This window comes from Salmo salar, chromosome ssa19 (assembly GCF_905237065.1).
Source record: "Salmo salar chromosome ssa19, Ssal_v3.1, whole genome shotgun sequence".
NCBI lineage: Eukaryota > Metazoa > Chordata > Actinopteri > Salmoniformes > Salmonidae > Salmo > Salmo salar.
In genome coordinates, this window is record NC_059460.1 from 87,456,691 (window position 1) to 87,483,156 (window position 26,466).

At 45.4% G+C, this 26,466-nt stretch overlaps 1 protein-coding gene across 1 annotated transcript in view; it reads right to left on the reverse strand.

Moving 5' to 3' along the window:
- Nucleotides 1-2,903: 2,903 nt before the first annotated feature.
- Nucleotides 2,904-26,466, reverse strand: part of dlec1 (DLEC1 cilia and flagella associated protein) — a 118,260-nt gene continuing 94,697 nt past the window's right edge. The window contains 3 exon segments of the mRNA XM_045702866.1: nucleotides 2,904-3,348; nucleotides 7,010-7,130; nucleotides 26,165-26,318. Of these exon segments, the coding sequence (XP_045558822.1) occupies nucleotides 3,222-3,348; nucleotides 7,010-7,130; nucleotides 26,165-26,318 (402 nt within the window). The 3' untranslated portion in view covers nucleotides 2,904-3,221.

Below are 26,466 nucleotides of genomic sequence, written 5' to 3' on the forward strand. Positions count from 1 at the left end.
CCTAAATACCCCCTTCAGATGGGAGTAAACAGTACTTCCTAAATACCCCCCAGCCTTCAGATGGGAGTAAACAGTACTTCCTAAATACCCCCCAGCCTTCAGATGGGAGTAAACAGTACTTCCTAAATACCCTTCAGATGGGAGTAAACAGTACTTCCTAAATACCCTTCAGATGGGAGTAAACAGTACTTCCTAAATACCCTTCAGATGGGAGTAAACAGTACTTCCTAAATGCCCCCCAGCCTTCAGATGGGAGTAAACAGTACTTCCTAAATACCCCCCAGCCTTCAGATGGGAGTAAACAGTACTTCCTAAATACCCCCAGCCTTCAGATGGGAGTAAACAGTACTTCCTAAATACCCCCCCAGCCTTCAGATGGGAGTAAACAGTACTTCCTAAATACCCTTCAGATGGGAGTAAACAGTACTTCCTAAATACCCTTCAGATGGGAGTAAACAGTACTTCCTAAATACCCCCCAGCCTTCAGATGGGAGTAAACAGTACGTCCTAAATACCCCCAGCCTTCAGATGGGAGTAAACAGTACTTCCTAAATACCCTTCAGATGGGAGTAAACAGTACTTCCTAAATACCCCCCAGCCTTCAGATGGGAGTAAACAGTACTTCCTAAATACCCTTCAGATGGGAGTAAACAGTACTTCCTAAATACCCCCCAGCCTTCAGATGGGAGTAAACAGTACTTCCTAAATACCCCCCAGCCTTCAGATGGGAGTAAACAGTACTTCCTAAATACCCCCAGCCTTCAGATGGGAGTAAACAGTACTTCCTAAATGCCCCCAGCCTTCAGATGGGAGTAAACAGTACTTCCTAAATGCCCCCAGCCTTCAGATGGGAGTAAACAGTACTTCCTAAATACCCCCCCAGCCTTCAGATGGGAGTAAACAGTACTTCCTAAATACCCCCCAGCCTTCAGATGGGAGTAAACAGTACTTCCTAAATACCCCCCAGCCTTCAGATGGGAGTAAACAGTACTTCCTAAATGCCCCCAGCCTTCAGATGGGAGTAAACAGTACTTCCTAAATACCCTTCAGATGGGAGTAAACAGTACTTCCTAAATACCCCCAGCCTTCAGATGGGAGTAAACAGTACTTCCTAAATACCCCCCAGCCTTCAGATGGGAGTAAACAGTACTTCCTAAATACCCCCAGCCTTCAGATGGGAGTAAACAGTACTTCCTAAATGCCCTTCAGATGGGAGTAAACAGTACTTCCTAAATACCCCCCCAGCCTTCAGATGGGAGTAAACAGTACTTCCTAAATGCCCCCCAGCCTTCAGATGGGAGTAAACAGTACTTCCTAAATACCCCCAGCCTTCAGATGGGAGCTAAACTGCTAACCTGCAGTTGATCTGTGTTTCTGGGCTCTGGATGAGAAGGGAACTTGTTCCAAGCGGTTAGGTCAGCTGTATGAGGCTTTCCCTTCTATTAACAGGGTTGCATTAAATAGGCACAATATTGTTTAGTGATGCGTTTGGCGATGTTCAATTCATTCACACACAATGTATAAATAAAAGCCTTCACTGTGAAAGTTGATACATGTAGTTCATATATAGGCTATATTTCCAAACATTACTTTTGCATCCTTCCCTCCTGCTGCCAAACATACCCTCGTAAAACTGACCATCTTACCGATCCTTGACTTCGGTGATGTCATCTATAAAATAGCCTCCAACACTCTACTCAGCAAACAGGATGCAGTCTATCACAGTGCCATCCGTTTTGTCACCAAAACCCCATATACTACCCACCACTGCGACCTGAATGCTCTCGTTGGCTGGCCCTCGCTGCACATTCATCGCCAAACCCACTGGCTCCAGGTCATCTACAAGTCTCTGCTAGGTAAAGCCACGCCTTATCTCTGCTCACTGGTCACCATAGCAGCACCCACCCGTAGCACGCGCTCCAGCAGGTATATCTCACTGGTCACCCCTAAAGCCAACTCCTCCTTTGGCCGTCTCTCCTTCCAGTTCTCTGCTGCCAATGACTGGAACGAACTGCAAAAATCTCTGAAGCTGGAGACTCATATCTCCCTCACTAGCTTTAAGCACCAGCTGTCAGAGCAGCTCACAGATCACTGCACCTGTACATAGCCCATCTGTAAACAGCCCATTCATCTACCTACCTCATCCCCATACTGTATTTATTTATTTATCTTGCTCCTATACACCCCAGTATCTCTACTTGCACATTCATCTTCTGCACATCTACCATTCCAGTGTTTAATTGCTATATTGTAATTATTTTGCCACTATGGCCTATTTTATTGCCTTTCCTCCCTTATCTGACCTCATTTGCACTCACTGTATATAGACTTTTTCCTATTGCGTTATAGACTGTACGTTTGTTTTACTCCATGTGTAACTCTGTGTTGTTGTTTGTGTCGCACTGCTTTGCTTTATCTTGGCCAGGTCGCAGTTGTAAATGAGAACTTCTTCTCAACTTGCCTACCTGGTTAAATAAAGGACTTGTTCTCAACTTGCCTACCTGGTTAAATAAAGGACTTCTTCTCAACTAGCCTACCAGGTTAAATAAAGGTGAAGAAAAAACTAAAATAAAAAATCTGTTCCTCCCTTGTCTTTATTTTCAACTCTCCTTTCGCACCTTTTGTTTTACTAAATTAAACTTCGACAATGTCCTTTTTGCCTGACTTCCAACGTTTTCTTCCTTTTTCCAAAGTGTATTTCCATATTTTGATGAATGTGACAGAATGTGGTATCAGATGCAGGTCTTTCTGTTCAGAATACCAGTATTATAAACCAGTAAATCATCTTGGACCTCTGGACTGGTGATGGTATGGACTGGTAGTGAGTCATGAGTTGTGTTCTAACAGTCCATTGAAAGCTCTAGGCCAGCGTAACGCTCAATAAAAACACAGAAACACTTGTGAATAGTTGAATTGTTCATTTCCATAAACCAACAACGGACACAGTAACATCACATACACCAGTGGAGGCTGCTGAGGAGAGGACAGCTCCAAGTAATGGCTGGAACGGAGCAAACGGAACGGCATCAAACACATGGAAACCATGTGTTTGATGTATTTAATGCCGCTCCAGTCATTACCACCAGCCCATTCTCCCTAATTAAGGTGCCACCAACCTCCTGTGCTATTAACTAAGTACAATACGTGATGAATACATGCAAAGAGTGCACAAAACTCTTGACAGTGTTCTCAGGTTAAAGTCCTGTCCTCTGAGACTCCTGCTAAATGTCGGCTAGTAGAGATACAAATCTCTGGTCGAAGGAGCCGCTTCCCTGGACGTGTAGCGATAAAGGAGGCTCCCCCAGGACCCCCTTTACTACGGCGGTGGCTTGGAACTCCCTCTCGTTGCTACAGGAGACAAATTAGACTTGGTAGAGAACCAGTAATGATGGCGTTATAATGTCAGAAATATATAACCAAACCATATAGGGAAATATATAACTAAACCATATAGGGAAATATATAACCAAACCATATAGGGAAATATATAACTAAACCATATAGAGAAATATGGACAGTAACCAAACCATATATAGTTAGGGTTAGTTACCTGGCTGTTTAGCTGATCTGTAGGGGCTGTGTGTTAGTTAGGGTTAGGGTTAGTTACCTGGCTGTTTAGCTGATCTGTAGGGGGCTGTGTGTTAGTTAGGGTTAGTTACCTGGCTGTTTAGCTGATCTGTAGGGGGCTGTGTGTTAGTTAGGGTTAGTTACCTGGCTGTTTAGCTGATCTGTAGGGGGCTGTGTGTTAGTTAGGGTTAGTTACCTGGCTGTTTAGCTGATCTGTAGGGGGCTGTGTGTTAGTTAGGGTTAGTTACCTGGCTGTTTAGCTGATCTGTAGGGGGCTGTGTGTTAGTTAGGGTTAGGGTTAGTTACCTGGCTGTTTAGCTGATCTGTAGGGGGCTGTGTGTTAGTTAGGGTTAGTTACCTGGCTGTTTAGGTGATCTGTAGGGGGCTGTGTGTTAGTTAGGGTTAGGGTTAGTTACCTGGCTGTTTAGCTGATCTGTAGGGGGCTGTGTGTTAGTTAGGGTTAGGGTTAGTTACCTGGCTGTTTAGCTGATCTGTAGGGGGCTGTGTGTTAGTTAGGGTTAGGGTTAGTTACCTGGCTGTTTAGCTGATCTGTAGGGGGCTGTGTGTTAGTTAGGGTTAGGGTTAGTTACCTGGCTGTTTAGCTGATCTGTAGGGGCTGTGTGTTAGTTAGGGTTAGTTACCTGGCTGTTTAGCTGATCTGTAGGGGGCTGTGTGTTAGTTAGGGTTAGGGTTAGTTACCTGGCTGTTTAGCTGATCTGTAGGGGGCTGTGTGTTAGTTAGGGTTAGGGTTAGTTACCTGGCTGTTTAGCTGATCTGTAGGGGGCTGTGTGTTAGTTAGGGTTAGGGTTAGTTACCTGGCTGTTTAGCTGATCTGTAGGGGGCTGTGTGTTAGTTAGGGTTAGGGTTAGTTACCTGGCTGTTTAGCTGATCTGTAGGGGGCTGTGTGTTAGTTAGGGTTAGGGTTAGTTACCTGGCTGTTTAGCTGATCTGTAGGGGGCTGTGTGTTAGTTAGGGTTAGGGTTAGTTACCTGGCTGTTTAGCTGATCTGTAGGGGGCTGTGTGTTGGTTAGGGTTAGTTACCTGGCTGTTTAGCTGATCTGTAGGGGGCTGTGTGTTAGTTAGGGTTAGTTACCTGGCTGTTTAGCTGATCTGTAGGGGGCTGTGTGTTAGTTAGGGTTAGGGTTAGTTACCTGGCTGTTTAGCTGATCTGTAGGGGGCTGTGTGTTAGTTAGGGTTAGGGTTAGTTACCTGGCTGTTTAGCTGATCTGTAGGGGCTGTGTGTTAGTTAGGGTTAGGGTTAGTTACCTGGCTGTTTAGCTGATCTGTAGGGGCTGTGTGTTATTTAGGGTTAGTTACCTGGCTGTTTAGCTGATCTGTAGGGGGCTGTGTGTTAGTTAGGGTTAGTTACCTGGCTGTTTAGCTGATCTGTAGGGGCTGTGTGTTAGTTAGGGTTAGTTACCTGGCTGTTTAGCTGATCTGTAGGGGGCTGTGTGTTAGTTAGGGTTAGTTACCTGGCTGTTTAGCTGATCTGTAGGGGGCTGTGTGTTAGTTAGGGTTAGGGTTAGTTACCTGGCTGTTTAGCTGATCTGTAGGGGGCTGTGTGTTAGTTAGGGTTAGGGTTAGTTACCTGGCTGTTTAGCTGATCTGTAGGGGCTGTGTGTTAGTTAGGTTTAGTTACCTGGCTGTTTAGCTGATCTGTAGGGGGCTGTGTGTTAGTTAGGGTTAGGGTTAGTTACCTGGCTGTTTAGCTGATCTGTAGGGGGCTGTGTGTTAGTTAGGGTTAGGGTTAGTTACCTGGCTGTTTAGCTGATCTGTAGGGGGCTGTGTGTTAGTTAGGGTTAGTTACCTGGCTGTTTAGCTGATCTGTAGGGGGCTGTGTGTTAGTTAGGGTTAGGGTTAGTTACCTGGCTGTTTAGCTGATCTGTAGGGGGCTGTGTGCTAGTTAGGGTTAGGGTTAGTTACCTGGCTGTTTAGCTGATCTGTAGGGGGCTGTGTGTTAGTTAGGGTTAGGGTTAGTTACCTGGCTGTTTAGCTGATCTGTAGGGGGCTGTGTGTTAGTTAGGGTTAGGGTTAGTTACCTGGCTGTTTAGCTGATCTGTAGGGGGCTGTGTGTTAGTTAGGGTTAGTTACCTGGCTGTTTAGCTGATCTGTAGGGGGCTGTGTGTTAGTTAGGGTTAGGGTTAGTTACCTGGCTGTTTAGCTGATCTGTAGGGGGCTGTGTGTTAGTTAGGGTTAGTTACCTGGCTGTTTAGCTGATCTGTAGGGGGCTGTGTGTTAGTTAGGGTTAGGGTTAGTTACCTGGCTGTTTAGCTGATCTGTAGGGGGCTGTGTGTTAGTTAGGGTTAGGGTTAGTTACCTGGCTGTTTAGCTGATCTGTAGGGGCTGTGTGTTAGTTAGGGTTAGGGTTAGTTACCTGGCTGTTTAGCTGATCTGTAGGGGCTGTGTGTTATTTAGGGTTAGTTACCTGGCTGTTTAGCTGATCTGTAGGGGGCTGTGTGTTAGTTAGGGTTAGTTACCTGGCTGTTTAGCTGATCTGTAGGGGCTGTGTGTTAGTTAGGGTTAGTTACCTGGCTGTTTAGCTGATCTGTAGGGGGCTGTGTGTTAGTTAGGGTTAGGGTTAGTTACCTGGCTGTTTAGCTGATCTGTAGGGGGCTGTGTGTTAGTTAGGGTTAGGGTTAGTTACCTGGCTTTTTAGCTGATCTGTAGGGGCTGTGTGTTAGTTAGGGTTAGTTACCTGGCTGTTTAGCTGATCTGTAGGGGGCTGTGTGTTAGTTAGGGTTAGTTACCTGGCTGTTTAGCTGATCTGTAGGGGGCTGTGTGTTAGTTAGGGTTAGGGTTAGTTACCTGGCTGTTTAGCTGATCTGTAGGGGCTGTGTGTTAGTTAGGGTTAGTTACCTGGCTGTTTAGCTGATCTGTAGGGGGCTGTGTGTTAGTTAGGGTTAGGGTTAGTTACCTGGCTGTTTAGCTGATCTGTAGGGGCTGTGTGTTAGTTAGGGTTAGTTACCTGGCTGTTTAGCTGATTTGTAGGGGCTGTGTGTTAGTTAGGGTTAGTTACCTAGCAGTGAAGCTGATCTGTAGGGGGCTGTGTGTTAGTTAGGGTTAGTTACCTGGCTGTTTAGCTGATCTGTAGGGGGCTGTGTGTTAGTTAGGGTTAGTTACCTGGCTGTTTAGCTGATCTGTAGGGGGCTGTGTGTTAGTTAGGGTTAGGGTTAGTTACCTGGCTGTTTAGCTGATCTGTAGGGGGCTGTGTGTTAGTTAGGGTTAGTTACCTGGCTGTTTAGCTGATTTGTAGGGGCTGTGTGTTAGTTAGGGTTAGTTACCTAGCTGTTTAGCTGATCTGTAGGGGGCTGTGTGTTAGTTAGGGTTAGGGTTAGTTACCTGGCTGTTTAGCTGATCTGTAGGGGGCTGTGTGTTAGTTAGGGTTAGTTACCTGGCTGTTTAGCTGATTTGTAGGGGCTGTGTGTTAGTTAGGGTTAGTTACCTAGCAGTGAAGCTGATCTGTAGGGGCTGTGTGCAAGAGGAGACCGGATACTCCAACGGCTTCAGGACCCCACAGTCAGGAGTCACCGTGAACTCTGCCCTTTCCTCCTCCTCACCAGACTCTGCAGACAAAGAGTTAACATACCATCACCAATCACAGGCGCATTTTACACCCTTTCTGGTTTGTTTGAAATCAATCGCATGCTTTTTGAGCACCCCACAAATCATGGAATAAACAGGAACGTTTTACAGTCAGAGGGTTGTTTTAACCTTCCTATACAAGAAAATTAAACATATTCTACAAGAACCAATATCCCTCCCTAAAAACACAACCTTCTGGAACAATCCTTGGACAGCTTTTCAGAATTCACTGATAAATTGGTCCACCTAGAAAACTAAAGGGATAGAAACCGTAAATTACTTAGTAACAGAAAATACATTTATTTCCATGACTGAATTAAAAAGCAAATTTGGATATTTGTTAAATACATGCTACTTAAAATTTTGATATCAAGACATTTTGATTTGAAATCTTTTGGACATCAGAACGATCTGTATTTGAGTCAGAAAATGATGTTCATATGATAGGCAAGCTATACAAAACCTTGCAGAGAGCCTAGCTACAGTTGAAGTCGGAAGTTTACATACACCTTAGCCAAATACATTTAAACTCCGCTTTTCACAATTCCTGACATTTAATCAGAGTAAAAATGTCCTGTTTTAGGTCAGTTAGGATCACCACTTTATTTTAAGAATGTGAAATGTCAGAATAATAGTAGAGAGAATGATTTATTTCAGCTTTTATTTCTTCCATCACATTCCCAGTGGGTCAGAAGTTTACATACACTCAATTAGTATTTGGTAGCATTGCCTTTAAATTGTTTAAGTTGGGTTAAACGTTTCTGGTAGCCTTCCACAAGCTTCCCACAATAAGTTGGGTGAATTTTGGCCCATTCCTCCTAACAGAGCTGGTGTAACTGAGTCAGGTTTGTAGGCCTCCTTGCTCGCACACGCTTTTTCAGTTCTGTCCACAACTTTTCTATAGGATTGAGGTCAGGGCTTTGTGATGGCCACTCCAATACCTTGACTTTGTTGTCCTTAAGCCATTTTGCCACAACTTTGGAAGTATGCTTGTCCATTTGGAAAACTCATTTGCAACCAAGCTTTAACTTCCTGACTGATGTCTTGAGATGTTGCTTCAATATATTCAAATAATTTTCCGTCCTCATGATGCCATCTATTTTGTGAAGTGCACCAGTCCCTCCTGCAGCGAAGCACCCCCACAACATGATGCTGCCACCCCCGTGCTTCACGGTTGGGATGGTGTTCTTCGGCTTGCAAGCCTCCCCCTTTTTCCTCCAAACATAACGATGGTCATTATGGCCAAACGGTTCTAAAGTATTACACAAGAGACGAAATTCTACAGCCCAACGGCAGGGTCATGACTTAACTGTAAAACTAACAATGACTCAATAACACATGCCTTCTGAAAATGTTATAAAGTCCAAAAGTTATGGGCAGAGTTAGAAAGTTTGCTGTCAGAAGTATTACAATGTAAATGTACTTTTAAATCAGACATGGCATATGAGGAGTGTGAGGACATGGCATATGAGGACATGGCATATGAGGACATGGCATATGAGGACATGGCATATGAGGAGGGTGAGGACATGGCATATGAGGAGGGTGAGGACATGGCATATGAGGACATGGCATATGAGGAGGGTGAGGACATGGCATATGAGGAGGGTGAGGACATGGCATATGAGGACATGGCATATGAGGAGGGTGAGGACATGGCATATGAGGAGGGTGAGGACATGGCATATGAGGAGGGTGAGGACATGGCATGTGAGGAGGGTGAGGACATGGCATATGAGGAGGGTGAGGACATGGCATATGAGGAGGGTGAGGACATGGCATATGAGGACATGGCATATGAGGACATGGCATATGAGGACATGGCATATGAGGACATGGCATATGAGGAGGGTGAGGACATGGCATATGAGGACATGGCATATGAGGACATGGCATATGAGGAGGGTGAGGACATGGCATATGAGGAGGGTGAGGACATGGCATATGAGGAGGGTGAGGACATGGCATATGAGGACATGGCATATGAGGAGGGTGAGGACATGGCATATGAGGAGGGTGAGGACATGGCATATGAGGAGGGTGAGGACATGGCATATGAGGAGGGTGAGGACATGGCATATGAGGAGGGTGAGGACATGGCATATGAGGAGGGTGAGGACATGGCATATGAGGAGGGTGCAGTGAGATTTCCGATGGGTTGGATGATACTTTTTTCCTTGATCATCTTGCAAAACGCATACTTTGGAAATCAACCAATCCTCCATCGTTAACACATTGGAAAGGTCAAATGTTTTATTATGTAAATGTTGGAAGCGCTACGGAGAGAAACACAATACTGTAGTGAGATATCCGATGGGTGGAGTTTGGCTGAACCCTTAACTCGGCATAATTCTTCTTGAAAGTGCGTGGGCTACGGAGAGAAACACAATGCTGCAGTTAGAGAGTGATGCGGGCGCTGGAGATGGGGGTGTGAACAGGGGGGGGTCTGGTTAGGGGTGATGTTGTGGATGTTTTGTATTGTTAAAAAAATATATCACAATAAAATCTAAACAAAAGAAAAATAAGCATTGAATTACATATACTGTATACTTCCATACATTTTGCCCGGGCTACCTTCAGACAAGTCTTGTGAGGCTTGTGGGCTTCCGAGAGCAAAACAAACAAAAATATTTGTGTTCGGGAGAGTCTCACCTTTACAAAGATGGGTCATATTAGTGTGTAGCCCAAACTGTTGGGATGCTACAGACAGAACTTAGCAAACCAGCGGTACCACTGCATCGCAGTGCTAGCTGTGCCACTAGAGATCCTGGTTTGAGTCCAGGCTCTGTCGCAGCCGGCCGCGACCCGGGAGACCCATGGGGCAGGCGCACAATTGGCCCAGCGTCGTCCGGGTTAGGGGAGGGTTTGGCCGGAAGGGATATCCTTGTCCCATCGTGCACTAGCACTAGCAACTCCTGTGGTGGGCCGGGTGCAGTGCACACTGACATGGTCGCCAGGTGTACGGGGTTTCCTCCGACACATTGGTGCGGCTGGCTTCCCGAAGGGTTAAGTGGGCATTGTGTCAAGAAGCAGTGCGGCTTGGCAGGGTTGTGTTTCGGAGGATGCACGGCTGTCACGCCCTGACCTTAGATTGCTGTTTATTTTCCCTTTTTGGGGGGTTAGGTCAGGGTGTGATGTGGGGTGGGCATTCTATGCCAGTCTATGTTTTCTATTTCTTTGTTTTGGGCTGAGTATGGATCCTAATCAGAGGCAGCTGTCTATCGTTGTCTCTGATTGGGAATCATACTTAGGCAGTGTAACGGTCGTCGTATGTAATGGACCAAGGCGCAGCGGGTTGAGTGCTCATTTTATCGTTTATTAGAACACTTAAATGACAAAACAAGAAAAACGAACGAACGCACAGTATTGCAGGCTAAACACAGCAGTGCAAAAACAACTTCCAACAAAGGACAGGTGAAAACAGGGCTACCTAAGTATGACTCCCAATCAGCAACAACGATGTACAGCTGTTCCTGATTGAGAGCCATACCAGGCCAACACAAAGAAATACACAACATAGACAGAGCATAGAAATACAAAACATAGCCCTTCTTCCCTCCTTCAGTGTGGGATCTTGTTTTTGCACGGCTCAGTAAAGCCTGCAGAACGTGACGTTCGTTTTCCGTTTGTTTGTTATTTTGCTTTAGTGTTCTGAGTTAAAATAAATATTTATCATGAGCACTCAACACGCTGCACCTTGGTCTACTCCTTACGACGATCGTCACAAAGGCTCTCGACCTTCGCCTCTCCTGAGGCCGTACGGGAGTTGCAGCGATGAGACAAGACTGTAACTACCAATTGGAAATTGGGTAGAAAAAAATGAATAATAATTGTAGTTGGTAATATCAGTTGGTTTTGTGATGAATGAGCATCTGATTCAATGAATGATGGAGATGAGTTTGCCTTTTTTCCCAAAATGTAATTGAATTTGCTCCAAAGCTTTTTACTATCCTTCTTCATGTCATTTATCTTTGTTTCATAGTGTAGTTTCTTCTTCTTTTTATTCAGTTTAATCACATTATTTCTCAATTTGCAGTACGTTTCCCAATCGGTTGTGCAGCCAGGCTTATTTGCCATTTCTTTTGCCTCATCCCTCTCAACCATACCATTTTTCAATTCCTCATAAATCCAGTTTTTAGTCATTTTCTTAATGGGTGCTTATTAGTAACTGGAATAAGTAGTTTAATAAATGTGTCCAGTGCAGCGTCTGGTTGCTCCTCATTACACACCACAGACCAGCAAATATTCTTTACATCATCAACATAGGAATCACTACAAAACGTATTGTATGACCTCTTACAGTGGGGCAAAAAAGCCACCAATTGTGCAAGTTCTCCCACTTAAAAAGATGAGAGAGGCCTGTAATTTTCATCATAGGTACACGTCAACTATGACAGACAAAATGAGAAAAGAAATTCCAGAAAATCACATTGTAGGATTTTTTATGAATTTTGGTGGAAAATAAGTATTTGGTCACCTACAAACAAGCAAGATTTCTGGTTCTCATAGACCTGTAACTTCTTCTTTAAGAGGCTCCTCTGTCCTCCACTCATTACCTGTATTAATGGCACCTGTTTGAACTTGTTATCAGTATAAAAGACACCTGTCCACAACCTCAAACAGTCACACTCCAAACTCCACTATGGCCAAGACCAAAGAGCTGTCAAAGGACACCAGAAACAAAATTGTAGACCTGCACCAGGCTGGGAAGACTGAATCTGCAATAGGTAAGCAGCTTGGTTTGAAGAAATCAACTGTGGGAGCAATTATTAGGAAATGGAAGACATACAAGACCACTGATAATCTCTCTCGATCTGGGGCTCCATGCAAGATCTCACCCCGTGGGGTCAAAATGATCACAAGAATGGTGAGCAAAAATCCCAGAAGCACACGGGGGGACCTAGTGAATGACCTGCAGAGAGCTGGGACCAAAGTAACAAAGCCTACCATCAGTAACACACTACGCCGCCAGGGACTCAAATCCTGCAGTGCCAGACGTGTCCCCCTGCTTAAGCCAGTACATGTCCAGGCCCGTCTGAAGTTTGCTAGAGAGCATTTGGATGATCCAGAAGAGGATTGGGAGAATGTCATATGGTCAGATGAAACCAAAATATAACTTTTTGGTAAAAACTCAACTTGTCGTGTTTGGAGGACAAAGAATGCTGAGTTGCATCCAAAGAACACCATACCTACTGTGAAGCATGTGGGTGGAAACATCATGCTTTGGGGCTGTTTTTCTGCAAAGGGACCAGGACGACTGATCCGTGTAAAGGAAAGAATGAATGGGGCCATGTATCGTGAGATTTTGAGTGAAAACCTCCTTCCATCAGCAAGGGCATTGAAGATGAAACGTGGCTGGGTCTTTCAGCATGACAATGATCCCAAATACACCGCCCGGGCAACGAAGGAGTGGCTTCGTAAGAAGCATTTCAAGGTCCTGGAGTGGCCTAGCCAGTCTCCAGATCTCAACCCCATAGAAAATCTTTGGGGGGAGTTGAAAGTCCGTGTTGCCCAGCGACAGCCCCAAAACATCACTGCTCTAGAGGAGATCTGCATGGAGGAATGGGCCAAAATACCAGCAACAGTGTGTGAAAACCTTGTGAAGACTTACAGAAAACGTTTGACCTGTGTCATTGCCAACATAGGGTATACAACAAAGTATTGAGATAAACTTTTGTTATTGACCAAATACTTATTTTCCACCATAATTTGCAAATAAATTCATAAAAAATCCTACAATGTGATTTTCTGGATTTTTTTTTCTCATTTTGTCTGTCATAGTTGAAGTGTACCTATGATTAAAATTACAGGCCTCTCATCTTTTTAAGTGGGAGAACTTGCACAATTGGTGGCTGACTAAATACCTTTTTGCCCCACTGTATACAGTATATTAGGCCCAGCCTTTGGAATTTTGGTTTTCCTAGATATGGCTACTATATTGTGATCACTACATCCTATGGATCTGGATACTGCTTTAAAGCAAATATCTGCAGCGTTAGTAAAGATGTGATCAATACATGTTGAGGATTTCATTCCTGTGCTGTTTGTAACTACGCTGGTAGGTTGACTGATAACCTGAACCAGGCTTCAGGCACTGGTTACAGTTTGAAGCTTTCTCTTGAGTGGGCAGCTTGATGATAGCCAGTCAATATTTAAATCACCCAGAAAATATACTTCTCTGTTGATATCACATACATTATCAAGCTTTTCATACATTATCCAGATACTGACTGTTAGCATTTGGTGGTCTATAGCAGCTTCCCACCAGAATGGGCTTTAGGTGAGGCAGATGAACCTGCAGCCATATTACTTCAACAGTATTTAACATTATCCAGATACTGACTGTTAGCACTTGGTGGTCTATAGCAGCTTCCCACCAGAATGGGCTTTAGGTGAGGCAGATGAACCTGTAGCCATATTACTTCAACAGTATTTAACATGAGATCCTCTCTAATCTTTACAGGAATGTGGTTCTGAATATACATGGCAACACCTCCACCATTGGCATTTCTGTGTTTTCTGTAAATGTTATAACCATGTATTGTTACCACTGTATCATCGAAGGTATTATCTAAGTGAGTTTCAGAGATAGTCAGAATATGAATGTCATCTGTTACAAGCAAGTTACTGACTTCATGAACCTTGTTTCTTAAGCTACATATATTAACGTAGGCTATTTTGAGCTTGTTTCTCAGATGCTTGCTTGTTTTTATTGCTTTACTGGGAAGCTCAGCAGAAGTAGATATTTTCATGTTATTTATATTAGTGCAGGGTGTCACGTCCTGACCAGCAGATGGAGCTGGTGTAGTAGTTTGGGTGTCAGGACGTGGCAGTCTTGTGTGTGTCTTGTGACTCCTGATCAGGAACAGCTGGGAATCGTTGTTCCTGATTGTGAGTCATATATGTAGGAGTTGTTTGTCACTGGGGTTTGTGGGTGGTTGTTTTGCACTGTGTTTTTTAGCCTGCAAACTGTTGCCGCTGTCACGTGTTATTGTTTTCCTGTGGATGCCTTACTTGAGTCTATTAAAGTATGAGTATTCACAGTCTCGCTGCGCCTTGGTCCTCTTCTCTCCAGTACGACATTTTCCGTGACGAGTACGACTTATTTTATGACACAGGGTGAGCTGCACACAGTGGACTTCCTACTAGGGCACACCGCCTCAGTGGTAACAGCATAAATCTGGTCAATAGGCACATGATTACTGCATACAGTAGCTGTAGGATCAGCAGAGGCATTCAGGGCAGTAAGAGGGACATAAATGAGGTTACTTACATTGTGTCTACCAACACCCCTGGGATAATGTACATTTGCTGAAGCGTTATGACAACTCAGCAACCCAATGGTAGGGATTAACTGAGCTGGGCTTGGGTCATTGATAAGTCATTGTCTCAACGCATCCTTATAATGCTGTGAAAGGATCCAGGAACCCAAATGATTTGGGTGGATCCCATCCTCCTTATAAAACCTGTTCTGTTTCCAAAAGGTGTCAAAATTATCAACAAAAGTTACACCCATTGAGCTGTAATAATCACGTAGCCAGTTGTGAAGTAAAGAATCCTGCAAAAGCGTTCAATGCCACGATTCAGAGAGGGATCAGGGCCAGATATGATGGGTCTTTTATTAATGTCTAGCAGAGAGTCAATCAGCTCTTTAAAATCCAGTTTCAACTGTTCAGAGCTGCCCTTCATAATGTCATTAAAACCCACATGGACTAGGATAGAATCAATGTCCATGTCCTGGTGTAGTACAGTCAGGACCAGCTTAGTAATGTCATTTACTCGACCTCCGGGATAGGACATTGTTTTTGCTCCAGGAACAGTCACATTTCTTACCATGGAACTGCCCAAAATCACAGCTGGTGAGAAGGATGAGGAAATCCACCCACTCTCACGCTTCACAGGATTTGGAGAACTGTTTATGGACGAGCGAGAGGCAGGATAACTTGAGCCCGCAGCTAGTGGCACCTGGTGCAGGCCTACGACAGATGGAGAAGCCCAGTTCGATCCAGAGTTCAGGGACGGAAGTTTGCCAACATCAACTTTGAAATCATAGGGGAAGGAGTAGGAGTAGGCACAGCGGTCGCAGACACAGGCGCCCCCAGCGACGAAGGGGCAGGAAGATCAGGCTCCAGACACAGGTAACCCCTAGCGACGAAGGGGCAGGAAGATCAGGCTCCAGACACAGGTAACCCCTAGCGACGAAGGTGCAGTAAGATCAGGCTCCAGACACAGGTAACCCCAGCGACGAAGGGGCAGGAAGATCAGGCACCAGGGCGGCAAAACTATTTGTTGTTTGTATCCGCTCCGGGCCTCTCGTTGGGAGTGTAGACTGCTTTATGGCGGGCCGCTGTCTGCGGCTTCCAAATGCGACCATTGTTGATTGTCTTGCTCCTCTTGCTGTGCTCCTTCGACTCCGCTATCAGATGGGGGAGGAGAGGCAGGATATGGCTCCCCTGGTGAACGAACTCCGGGAAACACCGGCCAGTTGGATAACAACAAACGACAAGGCGGAGATACATCCAACAAGCGCAAACGCCGTCCAGCCACCGGCGTAGAATACGTTCCACTCTGTGTTTTCCTCAGTTTCTTACGTAGACTGGTGACCTGCGTGATCAAGGAAGCCACCTCAAGTCTATAATCCTCGACAAGCAAACAATTGCCACATTGGACCTCTGAGGGATCCAGTTTATCCTGAAATAAAGCGTAGTAGATACAGCTCCTACAGCTCTGGAACCATTCATGTACTACTCCAGTCAAAGAGGAGAAAACTCCTCGGGGACTAACTTCGTTACCTTAATGGCTAACAGCTTAGCGGCTCTGTCAAGCAGACTTCAACCTGTCAGTTCAGCAGACTTCAACCTGTCAGTTCAGCAGACTTCAACCTGTCAGTTCAGCAGACTTCAACCTGTCAGTTCAGCAGGTTTCAACCTGTCAGTTCAGCAGGTTTCAACCTGTCAGTTCAGCAGGTTTCAACCTGTCAGTTCAGCAGACTTCAACCTGTCAGTTCAGCAGACTTCAATCTGTCAGTTCAGCAGGTTTCAACCTGTCAGTTCAGCAGACTTCAACCTGTCAGTTCAGCAGGATTCAACCTGTCAGTTCAGCAGGTTTCAACCTGTCAGTTCAGCAGGTTTCAACCTGTCAGTTCAGCAGGTTTCAACCTGTCAGTTCAGCAGACTTCAACCTGTCAGTTCAGCAGGTTTCAACCTGTCAGTTCAGCAGACTTCAACCTGTCAGTTCAGCAGACTTCAACCTGTCAGTTCAGCAGGTTTCAACCTGTCAGTTCAGCAGACTTCAACCTGTCAGTTCAGCAGGTTTCAACCTGTCAGTTCAGCAGGTTTCAACCTGTCAGTTCAGCAGGTTTCAACCTGTCAGTTCAGCAGACTTCAACCTGTCAGTTCAGCAGGTTTCAACCTGTCAGTTCAGCAGACTTCAACCTGTCAGTTCAGCAGGTTTCCGGGACAAGAAATAGCGGTCCTAGTTGTTAAAAGCTAGTTTGGTATTTATTTAAACAAGTTTGGAATTTATATTTAATGAAAATTGGTTATGTTTTAGTCCAAAATAACAAAGCGAGTGTTTCCAGCATACAGTGTTCAGCTACGCACTCTGATGATGTAAGTTACTTGAATTCATTGGCAACCTTTCTCATATACCATCTACCATCTCCCCCCTGATGTTCAGTCCAATGTTGTTTAGTTTGTTTTTGGTAGTACTACTATAGCCTAGTTCCTTAAATGATTTCCAAAGCTTTTTAGGGTCATTTTTGTTCTCAATGATTTTATCAGCAAAGTAACCCCTCTTAGCTTCATCCATCCTGCTCTGCGCTTCATCCATCCTGCTCTGTGTTTCATCCATCCTGCTCTGTGCTTCATCCATCCTGCTCTGTGTTTCATCCACCTGCTCTGTGCTTCATCCATCCTGCTCTGTGCTTCATCCATCCTGCTCTGTGCTTCATCCATCCTGTTCTGTGCTTCATCCATCCTGCTCTGTGCTTCATCCATCCTGCTCTGTGTTTCATCCATCCTGCTCTGTGCTTCATCCATCCTGCTCTGTGTTTCATCCATCCTGCTCTGTGTTTCATCCATCCTGCTCTGTGCTTCATCCATCCTGTTCTGTGCTTCATCCATCCTGCTCTGTGCTTCATCCATCCTGCTCTGTGTTTCATCCATCCTGCTCTGTGCTTCAATCATCCTGCTCTGTGCTTCATCCATCCTGCTCTGTCCTTCATCCATCCTGCTCTGTGCTTCATTTCTGTGATGTCTATATAGAACAAAATCAGGCTGCTGTTGAGAGTTCTTACATTTCTTAACCTGTTATGGCTAGGGGGCAGTATTTTCACAGCCGGAAAAAAAACGTACCCGATTTAATCTGATTATTACTCCTGCCCAGAAACTAGAATATGCATATAATTATTAGATAGAAAACACTCCAAAGTTTCTAAAACTGTTTGAATGGTGTCTGTGAGTATAACAGAACTCATTTGGCAGGCCAAAACCTGAGAAGATTCCATGCAGGAAGTGCCCTGTCTGACAATTTCATGCCCTTCTTGATTATCTCTATCCATTACAGAGGATCTCTGCTGTTACGTGACACTTCCTACGGCTCCCATGGGCTCTCAGAAGGCGGCAAAAAGCTGAATCGTGGCTTTGCAGGCTCTGGTTGAAAAAAAGTAGCGCGTTTGGGTAGTGGCTGGTTACAGTACTGTGAGACTCAGGCGCGTGCCCGGGTCGACAGAATGCTTTTGTTTTCTTTCGTCTGTTTACCTAAACGCAGATTCCCGGTCGGAATATTATCGCTTTTTTACGAGAAAAATGGCATAAAAATTGATTTTAAACAGCGGTTGACATGCTTCGAAGTACGGTAATGGAATATTTAGAAATCTTTTGTCACGAATTGCGCCATGCTCGTGACCCTTATTTACACTTCGGATAGTGTCTTGAACGCACGAACAAAACGCCGCTATTTGGATATAACGATGGATTATTTTGGACCAAACCAACATTTGTTATTGAAGTAGCAGTCCTGGGAGTGCATTCTGACAAAGACAACAAAGGTAATCAAACTTTTGTAATAGTAAATCGGAGTTTGGTCAGGGCTAAACTTGGTCGGTGTCTAAATGGCTAGCCGTGATGGTTGGGCTATCTACTGAGAATATTGCAAAATGTGCTTTCACCGAAAAGCTATTTTAAAATCGGACATATCGAGTGCATAGAGGAGTTCTGTATCTATAATTCTTAAAATAATTGTTATGTTTTTTTGTGAACGTTTATCGTGAGTAATTTAGTAAATTCACCGGATGTTTGCGGGGGGTATGCTAGTTCTGAACGTCACATGCTAATGTAAAAAAGCTGGGTTTTGATATAAATATAAACTTGATTGAACAAAACATGCATGTATTGTATAACATCATGTCCTAGGGTTGTCATCTGATGAAGATCATCAAAGGTTAGTGCTGCATTTAGCTGTGGTTTTGTTTTTTGTGACATTATATGCTAGCTTGAAAAATGGGTGTCTGATTATTTCTGGCTGGGTACTCTGCTGACAAAATCTAATGTTTTGCTTTCGCTGTAAAGCCTTTTTGAAATCGGACAGTGTGGTTAGATTAACGAGAGTCTTGTCTTTAAAATGCTGTAAAATAGTCATATGTTTGAAAAATGGACGTTTTCGGATTTTAGAGGAGTTTGTATTTCGCGCCACGCCCATCATTGGATATTGGAGCAGGTGTTCCGCTAGCGGAACGTCTAGATGTAAGAGGTTAAAGGCCTTATTCCTTGCTTGGATAGATTCTAGAATCTCATGATTAAACCTAGACTAGATCTGTGCTTTACCCTGACCCGTCCAATGGGAGCCATCACATTGGACGGAAACATGAATTACCACAGATAACACTGCTACTCCTACTGCTCTCTCCTCGTCTGCCCACGTGTTCTCGCATACCCCGAGAGCATCTGGCCAGCGGGGTGGTGGCACTGGAATCCTCATCTCTCCCAAGTGGACTTTCTCTCTTTCTCCCCTGACCCATCTGTCTATCGCCTCCTTTGAATTCCATGCTGTCACAGTTACCAGCCCTTTCAAGCTTAATATCCTTATCATTTATCGCCCTCCAGGTTCCCTTGGAGAGTTCATCAATGAGCTTGACGCCTTGATAAGTTCCTTTCCTGAGGATGGCTCACCTCTCACAGTTCTGGGTGACTTTAACCTCCCCACGTCTACCTTTGACTCATTCCTCTCTGCCTCCTTCTTTCCACTCCTCTCCTCTTTTGACCTCACCCTCTCACCTTCCCCCCCTACTCACAAGGCAGGCAATATGCTTGACCTCATCTTTACTAGATGCTGTTCTTCCACTAATCTCATTGCAACTCCCCTCCAAGTCTCCGACCACTACCTTGTATCCTTTTCCCTCTCGCTCTCATCCAACACTTCTCACTCTGCCCCTACTCGGATGGTATTGCGCCGTCCCAACCTTCGCTCTCTCTCTCCCGCTACTCTCTCCTCTTCCATCCTATCATCTCTTCCCTCTGCTCAAACCTTCTCCAACCTATCTCCTGATTCTGCCTCCTCAACCCTCCTCTCCTCCCTTTCTGCATCCTTTGACTCTCTATGTCCCCTATCCTCCAGGCCGGCTCGGTCCTCCCCTCCTGCTCCGTGGCTCGACGACTCATTGAGAGCTCACAGAACAGGGCTCCGGGCAGCCAAGCAGAAATGGAGGAAAACTAGCCTCCCTTCGGACCTGGCATCCTTTCACTCCCTCCTCTCTACATTTTCCTCTTCTGTTTCTGCTGCTAAAGCCACTTTCTACCACTCTAAATTCCAAGCATCTGCCTCTAACCCTAGGAAGCTCTTTGCCACCTTCTCCTCCCTCCTGAATCCTCCTCCCCCCCTCCTCCCTCTCTGCGGATGACTTCGTCAACCATTTTGAAAAGAAGGTCGACGACATCCGATCCTCGTTTGTCAAGTCAAACGACACCGCTGGTCCTGCTCACACTGCCCTACCCTGTGCTTTGACCTCTTTCTCCCCTCTCTCTCCAGATGAAATCTCGCGTCTTGTGACGGCCGGCCGCCCAACAACCTGCCCGCTTGACCCTATCCCCTCCTCTCTTCTCCAGACCATTTCCGGAGACCTTCTCCCTTACCTCACCTCGCTCATCAACTCATCCTTGACCGCTGGCTACGTCCCTTCCATCTTCAAGAGAGCGAGAGTTGCACCCCTTCTGAAAAAACCTACACTCGATCCCTCCGAAGTCAACAACTACAGACCAGTATCCCTTCTTTCTTTTCTCTCCAAAACTCTTGAGCATGCCGTCCTTGGCCAGCTCTCCTGCTATCTCTCTCAGAATGTCCTTCTTGATCCAAATCAGTCAGGTTTCAAGACTGGTCACTCAACTAAGACTGCTCTTCTCTGTGTCACGGAGGCTCTCCGCACTGCTAAAGCTAACTCTCTCTCCTCTGCTCTCATCCTTCTAGACCTATCTGCTGCCTTTGATACTGTGAACCACCAGATCCTCCTCTCCACCCTCTCCGAGTTGGGCATCTCCGGCGCGGCCCACGCTTGGATTGCGTCCTACCTGACAGGTCGCTCCTACCAGGTGGCGTGGCGAGAATCTGTCTCCGCACCACGTGCTCTCACCACTGGTGTCCCCCAGGGCTCTGTTCTAGGCCCTCTCCTATTCTCGCTATACACCAAGTCACTTGGCTCTGTCATATCCTCACATGGTCTCTCCTATCATTGCTATGCAGACGACACACAATTAATCTTCTCCTTTCCCCCTTCTGATAACCAGGTGGCGAATCGCATCTCTGCATGTCTGGCAGACATATCAGTGTGGATGACGGATCACCACCTCAAGCTGAACCTCGGCAAGACGGAGCTGCTTTTCCTCCCGGGGAAGGACTGCCCGTTCCATGATCTCGCCATCACGGTTGACAACTCCATTGTGTCCTCCGCCCAGAGTGCTAAGAACCTTGGCATGACCCTGGACAACACCCTGTCGTTCTCCACTAACATCAAGGCGGTGACCCGATCCTGTAGGTTCATGCTCTACAACATTCGCAGAGTACAACCCTGCCTCACACAGGAAGCGGCGCAGGTCCTAATCCAGGCACTTGTCATCTCCCGTCTGGATTACTGCAACTCGCTGTTGGCTGGGCTCCCTGCCTGTGCCATTAAACCCCTACAACTCATCCAGAACGCCGCAGCCCGTCTGGTTTTCAACCTTCCCAAGTTCTCTCACGTCACCCCACTCCTCCGCTCTCTCCACTGGCTTCAGGTTGAAGCTCGCATCCGCTACAAGACCATGGTGCTTGCCTACGGAGCCGTGAGAGGAACGGCACCTCCGTACCTTCAGGCTCTGATCAGTCCCTACACCCAAACGAGGGCACTGCGCTCATCCACCGCTGGCCTGCTGGCCCCCCTACCTCTGAGGAAGCACAGTTCCCGCTCAGCCCAGTCAAAACTGTTCGCTGCTCTGGCACCCCTATGGTGGAACAAGCTCCCTCACGACGCCAGGACAGCGGAGTCAATCACCACCTTCCGGAGACACCTGAAACCCCACCTCTTTAAGGAATACCTAGGATAGGATAAAGTAATCCTTCTAATCCCCCCCCTAAAAGATTTAGATGCACTATTGTAAAGTGGTTGTTCCACTGGATATCATAAGGTGAATGCACCAATTTGTAAGTCGCTCTGGATAAGAGCGTCTACTAAATGACTTAAATGTAAAAATTCACCACATCAAGGAATCTACATTTAAACGCTTCCCAGGCACTTTCAATTTTACCTACTTGCTCCCTAAACATTTCACCACAGTATTTTTTGAGTCCTCTGACTCTTAACAGTTTTGTGAAACTTACATATATTTTTTAAAACCCTCCTTATGCTAAATGTAATAAAATGATCACTGATTCCATAGACTATTACTCCACTCTGCGATATTTGGGATTTATCAGACACCAGTATTAGGTCAATCGAACTTTGCAATGTTTCACATACCCTGGTGGGATCTTTTATCATTTGGGTCAGAGAAAGTGATCTACAGAAATGCATAAATGCATTGTGGGTTGGCCTGTCCTTTCTGCAGACATCAGTATTGAAATCCACTAACAAAATGATTTCCTTCAACAGGGAATCATTACAGTTTGACAACACAATTTCAAGACCTTCATAGAATGCATTCTGATTGGGTGGCCTGTAACACACCCCCAACAAAATCGGCTTGGTTTTAGGAAGGCAGATATCCAGCCAAACAATCGCCAGATCATTGCTTAAATCCTATCTGATGTTATAAGCAATATTCGATCTTACAAAGGCACATACCCCCCCACGCTTCCGATTCCGATCCTTCCTGAGAACAGAGTAATTACCTATCTCCATATCTGAGACCCACACAGATGAATCCAACCATGTCACAGTAATTCATAAGACACCTCTGATTTGAACCAACAGGTGTATCTCATCGATCTTCGGTAGTAGGCTTTGGACGTTTAAGAGCACAAAATGTAAACCTTTCTTCCCAAAGACCTTGCGGAATACCCAATCCACCTGTAACTCGCCTCCGCTGCACTACCATCCTCCCTCTGCACTGCCATCCTCCCTCTGCACTACCATCCTCCCTCTGCACTACCATCCTCCCTCTGCACTACCATCCTCCCTCTGCACTACCATCCTCCCTCTGCACTACCATCCTCCCTCTGCACTACCATCCTCCCTCTGCACTACCATTCTGCACTACCATCCTCCCTCTGCACTACCATCATCCCTCTGCACTACCATTCTGCACTACCATCCTCCCTCTGCACTACCATCCTCCCTCCGCACTACCATGCTGCACTACCATCCTCCCTCTGCACTACCATCATCCCTCTGCACTACCATCCTCCCTCTGCACTACCATGCTGCCCTACCATCCTCCAACTGCACTACCATGCTGCACTACCATCCTCCCTCTGCACTACCATGCTGCACTAGCATCCTCCCTCTGCACTACCATGCTGCACTACCATCCTCCCTTTGCACTACCATCCTCCCTCTGCACTACCATGCTGCACTACCATCCTCCTTCTGCACTACCATCCTCCCTCTGCACTACCATGCTGCACTACCATCCTTCCTCTGCACTACCATCCTCCCTCTGCACTACCATGCTGCACTACCATCCTCCCTCTGCACTACCATGCTGCACTACCATCCTTCCTCTGCACTAACATCCTCCCTATGCACTACCATCCTCCCTCTGCACTACCATCCTCCCTCTGCACTACCATGCTGCACTACCGTCCTCCCTCTGCACTACCATGCTGCACTACCATCCTCTCTCTGCACTACCATGCTGCACTACCAGATCTGTGCCTCGACACAATCCTGTCTCTGAGCTCTACGGACAATTCCTTTGACCTCATGGCTTGGTTTTTGCTCTGTCAACTGTGGGACCTTATATAGACAGGTGTGTGCCTTTCCAAATCATGTCCAATCAATTGAATTTACCACAAGTGTACTCCAATCAAGTTGTAGAAACATCTCAAGGATGATCAATGGAAACAGGATGCACCTGAGCTCAATTCCGAGTCTCATAGCAAAATGAATACTTATGTAAATAAGGTATTTCTGTTGTTGTTTTTAATAAATGTGCAAAAATATCTTAAACCTGTTTTTGCATTGTCATTATGGGGTAAAAAAGTATTTAATCCATTTTAGAATTAGGCTGTAACGTAACAAAATGTGGAAAAAGTGAAGGGGTCTGAATACTTCCTGAATATACTTTAATTGTGTGTGGGGTACAGAGAGTGTAGTTATTAAAAACCACTATTATTGATCACGGAATGAGTCCATGCAACTTATTATACGTTTTGTTAAGCACATTTTTACTCCTGAACTTATTTAGGTTTGTCATAACTTACCAAGACATTTCAACTTTTAATTTTATATTAATTTCAAAAACATTCTACAAACACAATTCCTCTTTGATATTATGGGGTATAGCGTGTAGATAAGTGACGCAAAATCTCAATTGAATACATTTTAAATTCAGGCTGTTACACAGCAAAATGTGAAACAATTCAAGGTTTGTGAAAGCTTTCTAAAGGCACTGTAGCTAGGCGATGAGGTAACATGACTGAACCAAGTAATAACCAAATAGTTAACGCCCCCAAAATAAAAGACCTGGTTGCATATGGAACGCTTGTTACCAGTCCAGATACATCATCCCTGGTTAACTAGCAGAACTCTAGTACCTACAGAACTATGGTTACCTATGAGAGCTCTAGTACCTACAGAACTATGGTTACCTATGAGAGCTCTAGTACCAACAGAACCATGGTTACCTATGAGAGCTCTAGTAACTACAGAACCATGGTTACCTATGAGAGCTCTAGTACCAACAGAACCATGGTTACCTATGAGTGCTCTAGTAACTACAGAACCATGGTTACCTATGAGTGCTCTAGTAACTACAGAACCATGGTTACCTATGAGAGCTCTAGTAACTACAGAACCATGGTTACCTATGAGTGCTCTAGTAACTACAGAACCATGGTTACCTATGAGAGCTCTAGTACCTACAGAACCATGGTTACCTATGAGAGCTCTAGTACCAACAGAACCATGGTTACCTATGAGAGCTCTAGTACCTACAGAATCATGGTTACCTATGAGAGCTCTAGTAACTACAGAACCATGTTTACCTATGAAAGCTCTAGTAACTACAGAACCATGGTTACCTATGAGAGCTCTAGTAACTACAGAACCATGGTTACCTATGAGAGCTCTAGTAACTACAGAACCATGGTTACCTATGAGAGCTCTAGTAACTACAGAACCATGGTTACCTATGAGAGCTCTAGTAACTACAGAACCATGGTTACCTATGAGAGCTCTAGTAACTACAGAACCATGGTTACCTATGAGAGCTCTAGTACCTACAGAACCATGGTTACCTATGAGAGCTCTAGTACCTACAGAACCATGGTTACCTATGAGAGCTCTAGTAACTACAGAACCATGGTTACCTATGAGAGCTCTAGTAACTACAGAACCATGGTTACCTATGAGAGCTCTAGTACCTACAGAACCATGGTTACCTATGAGAGCTCTCCAGTAGCTACAGAACCATGGTTACCTATGAGAGCTCTCCAGTAGCTACAGAACCATGGTTACCTATGAGAGCTCTCCAGTAGCTACAGAACCATGGTTACCTATGAGAGCTCTAGTACCTACAGAACCATGGTTACCTATGAGAGCTCTAGTAACTACAGAGCCATGGTTACCTATGAGTGCTCTCCAGTAACTACAGAACCATGGTTACCTATGAGAGCTCTAGTAACTACAGAACCATGGTTACCTATGAGTGCTCTAGTACCTACAGAACCATGGTTACCTATGAGAGCTCTAGTAACTACAGAACCATGGTTACCTATGAGAGCTCTAGTACCTACAGAACCATGGTTACCTATGAGAGCTCTAGTACCTACAGAACCATGGTTACCTATGAGAGCTCTAGTAACTACAGAACCATGGTTACCTATGAGAGCTCTAGTACCTACAGAACCATGGTTACCTATGAGAGCTCTAGTACCTACAGAACCATGGTTACCTATGAGTGCTCTAGTAACTACAGAACCATGGTTACCTATGAGAGCTCTAGTACCTACAGAACCATGGTTACCTATGAGAGCTCTAGTACCTACAGAACCATGGTTACCTATGAGAGCTCTAGTACCTACAGAACCATGGTTACCTATGAGTGCTCTAGTAACTACAGAACCATGGTTACCTATGAGAGCTCTAGTACCTACAGAACCATGGTTACCTATGAGAGTTCTAGTACCTACAGAACCATGGTTACCTATGAGAGCTCTCCAGTAGCTACAGAACCATGGTTACCTATGAGAGCTCTAGTAACTACAGAACCATGGTTACCTATGAGTGCTCTAGTAACTACAGAACCATGGTTACCTATGAGAGCTCTAGTAACTACAGAACCATGGTTACCTATGAGAGCTCTAGTACCTACAGAACTATGGTTACCTATGAGAGCTCTCCAGTAGCTAGAGGAGCCTCCTCGGTTGGAAAGATGGACCTCCTTGACCAGGGTCTGACCCACGTAGCAGGTACCGAAGTCCAGACTGTCACAGGACAGACTTATAGTGGGCAGGGACAGGTGGGCACAGAGTGGCACGGTCTGCGGACAGGAGACGTTTAAGGACAGAACAGGGCAGGAGTACAGACAGTTAGCACACCATGTACTCTGAACCAAAACATGTATGGATGACTACTGTTAAATCAGAACGACTGTAAATATCTCTTACTATCACTATGAAGGATCTGTT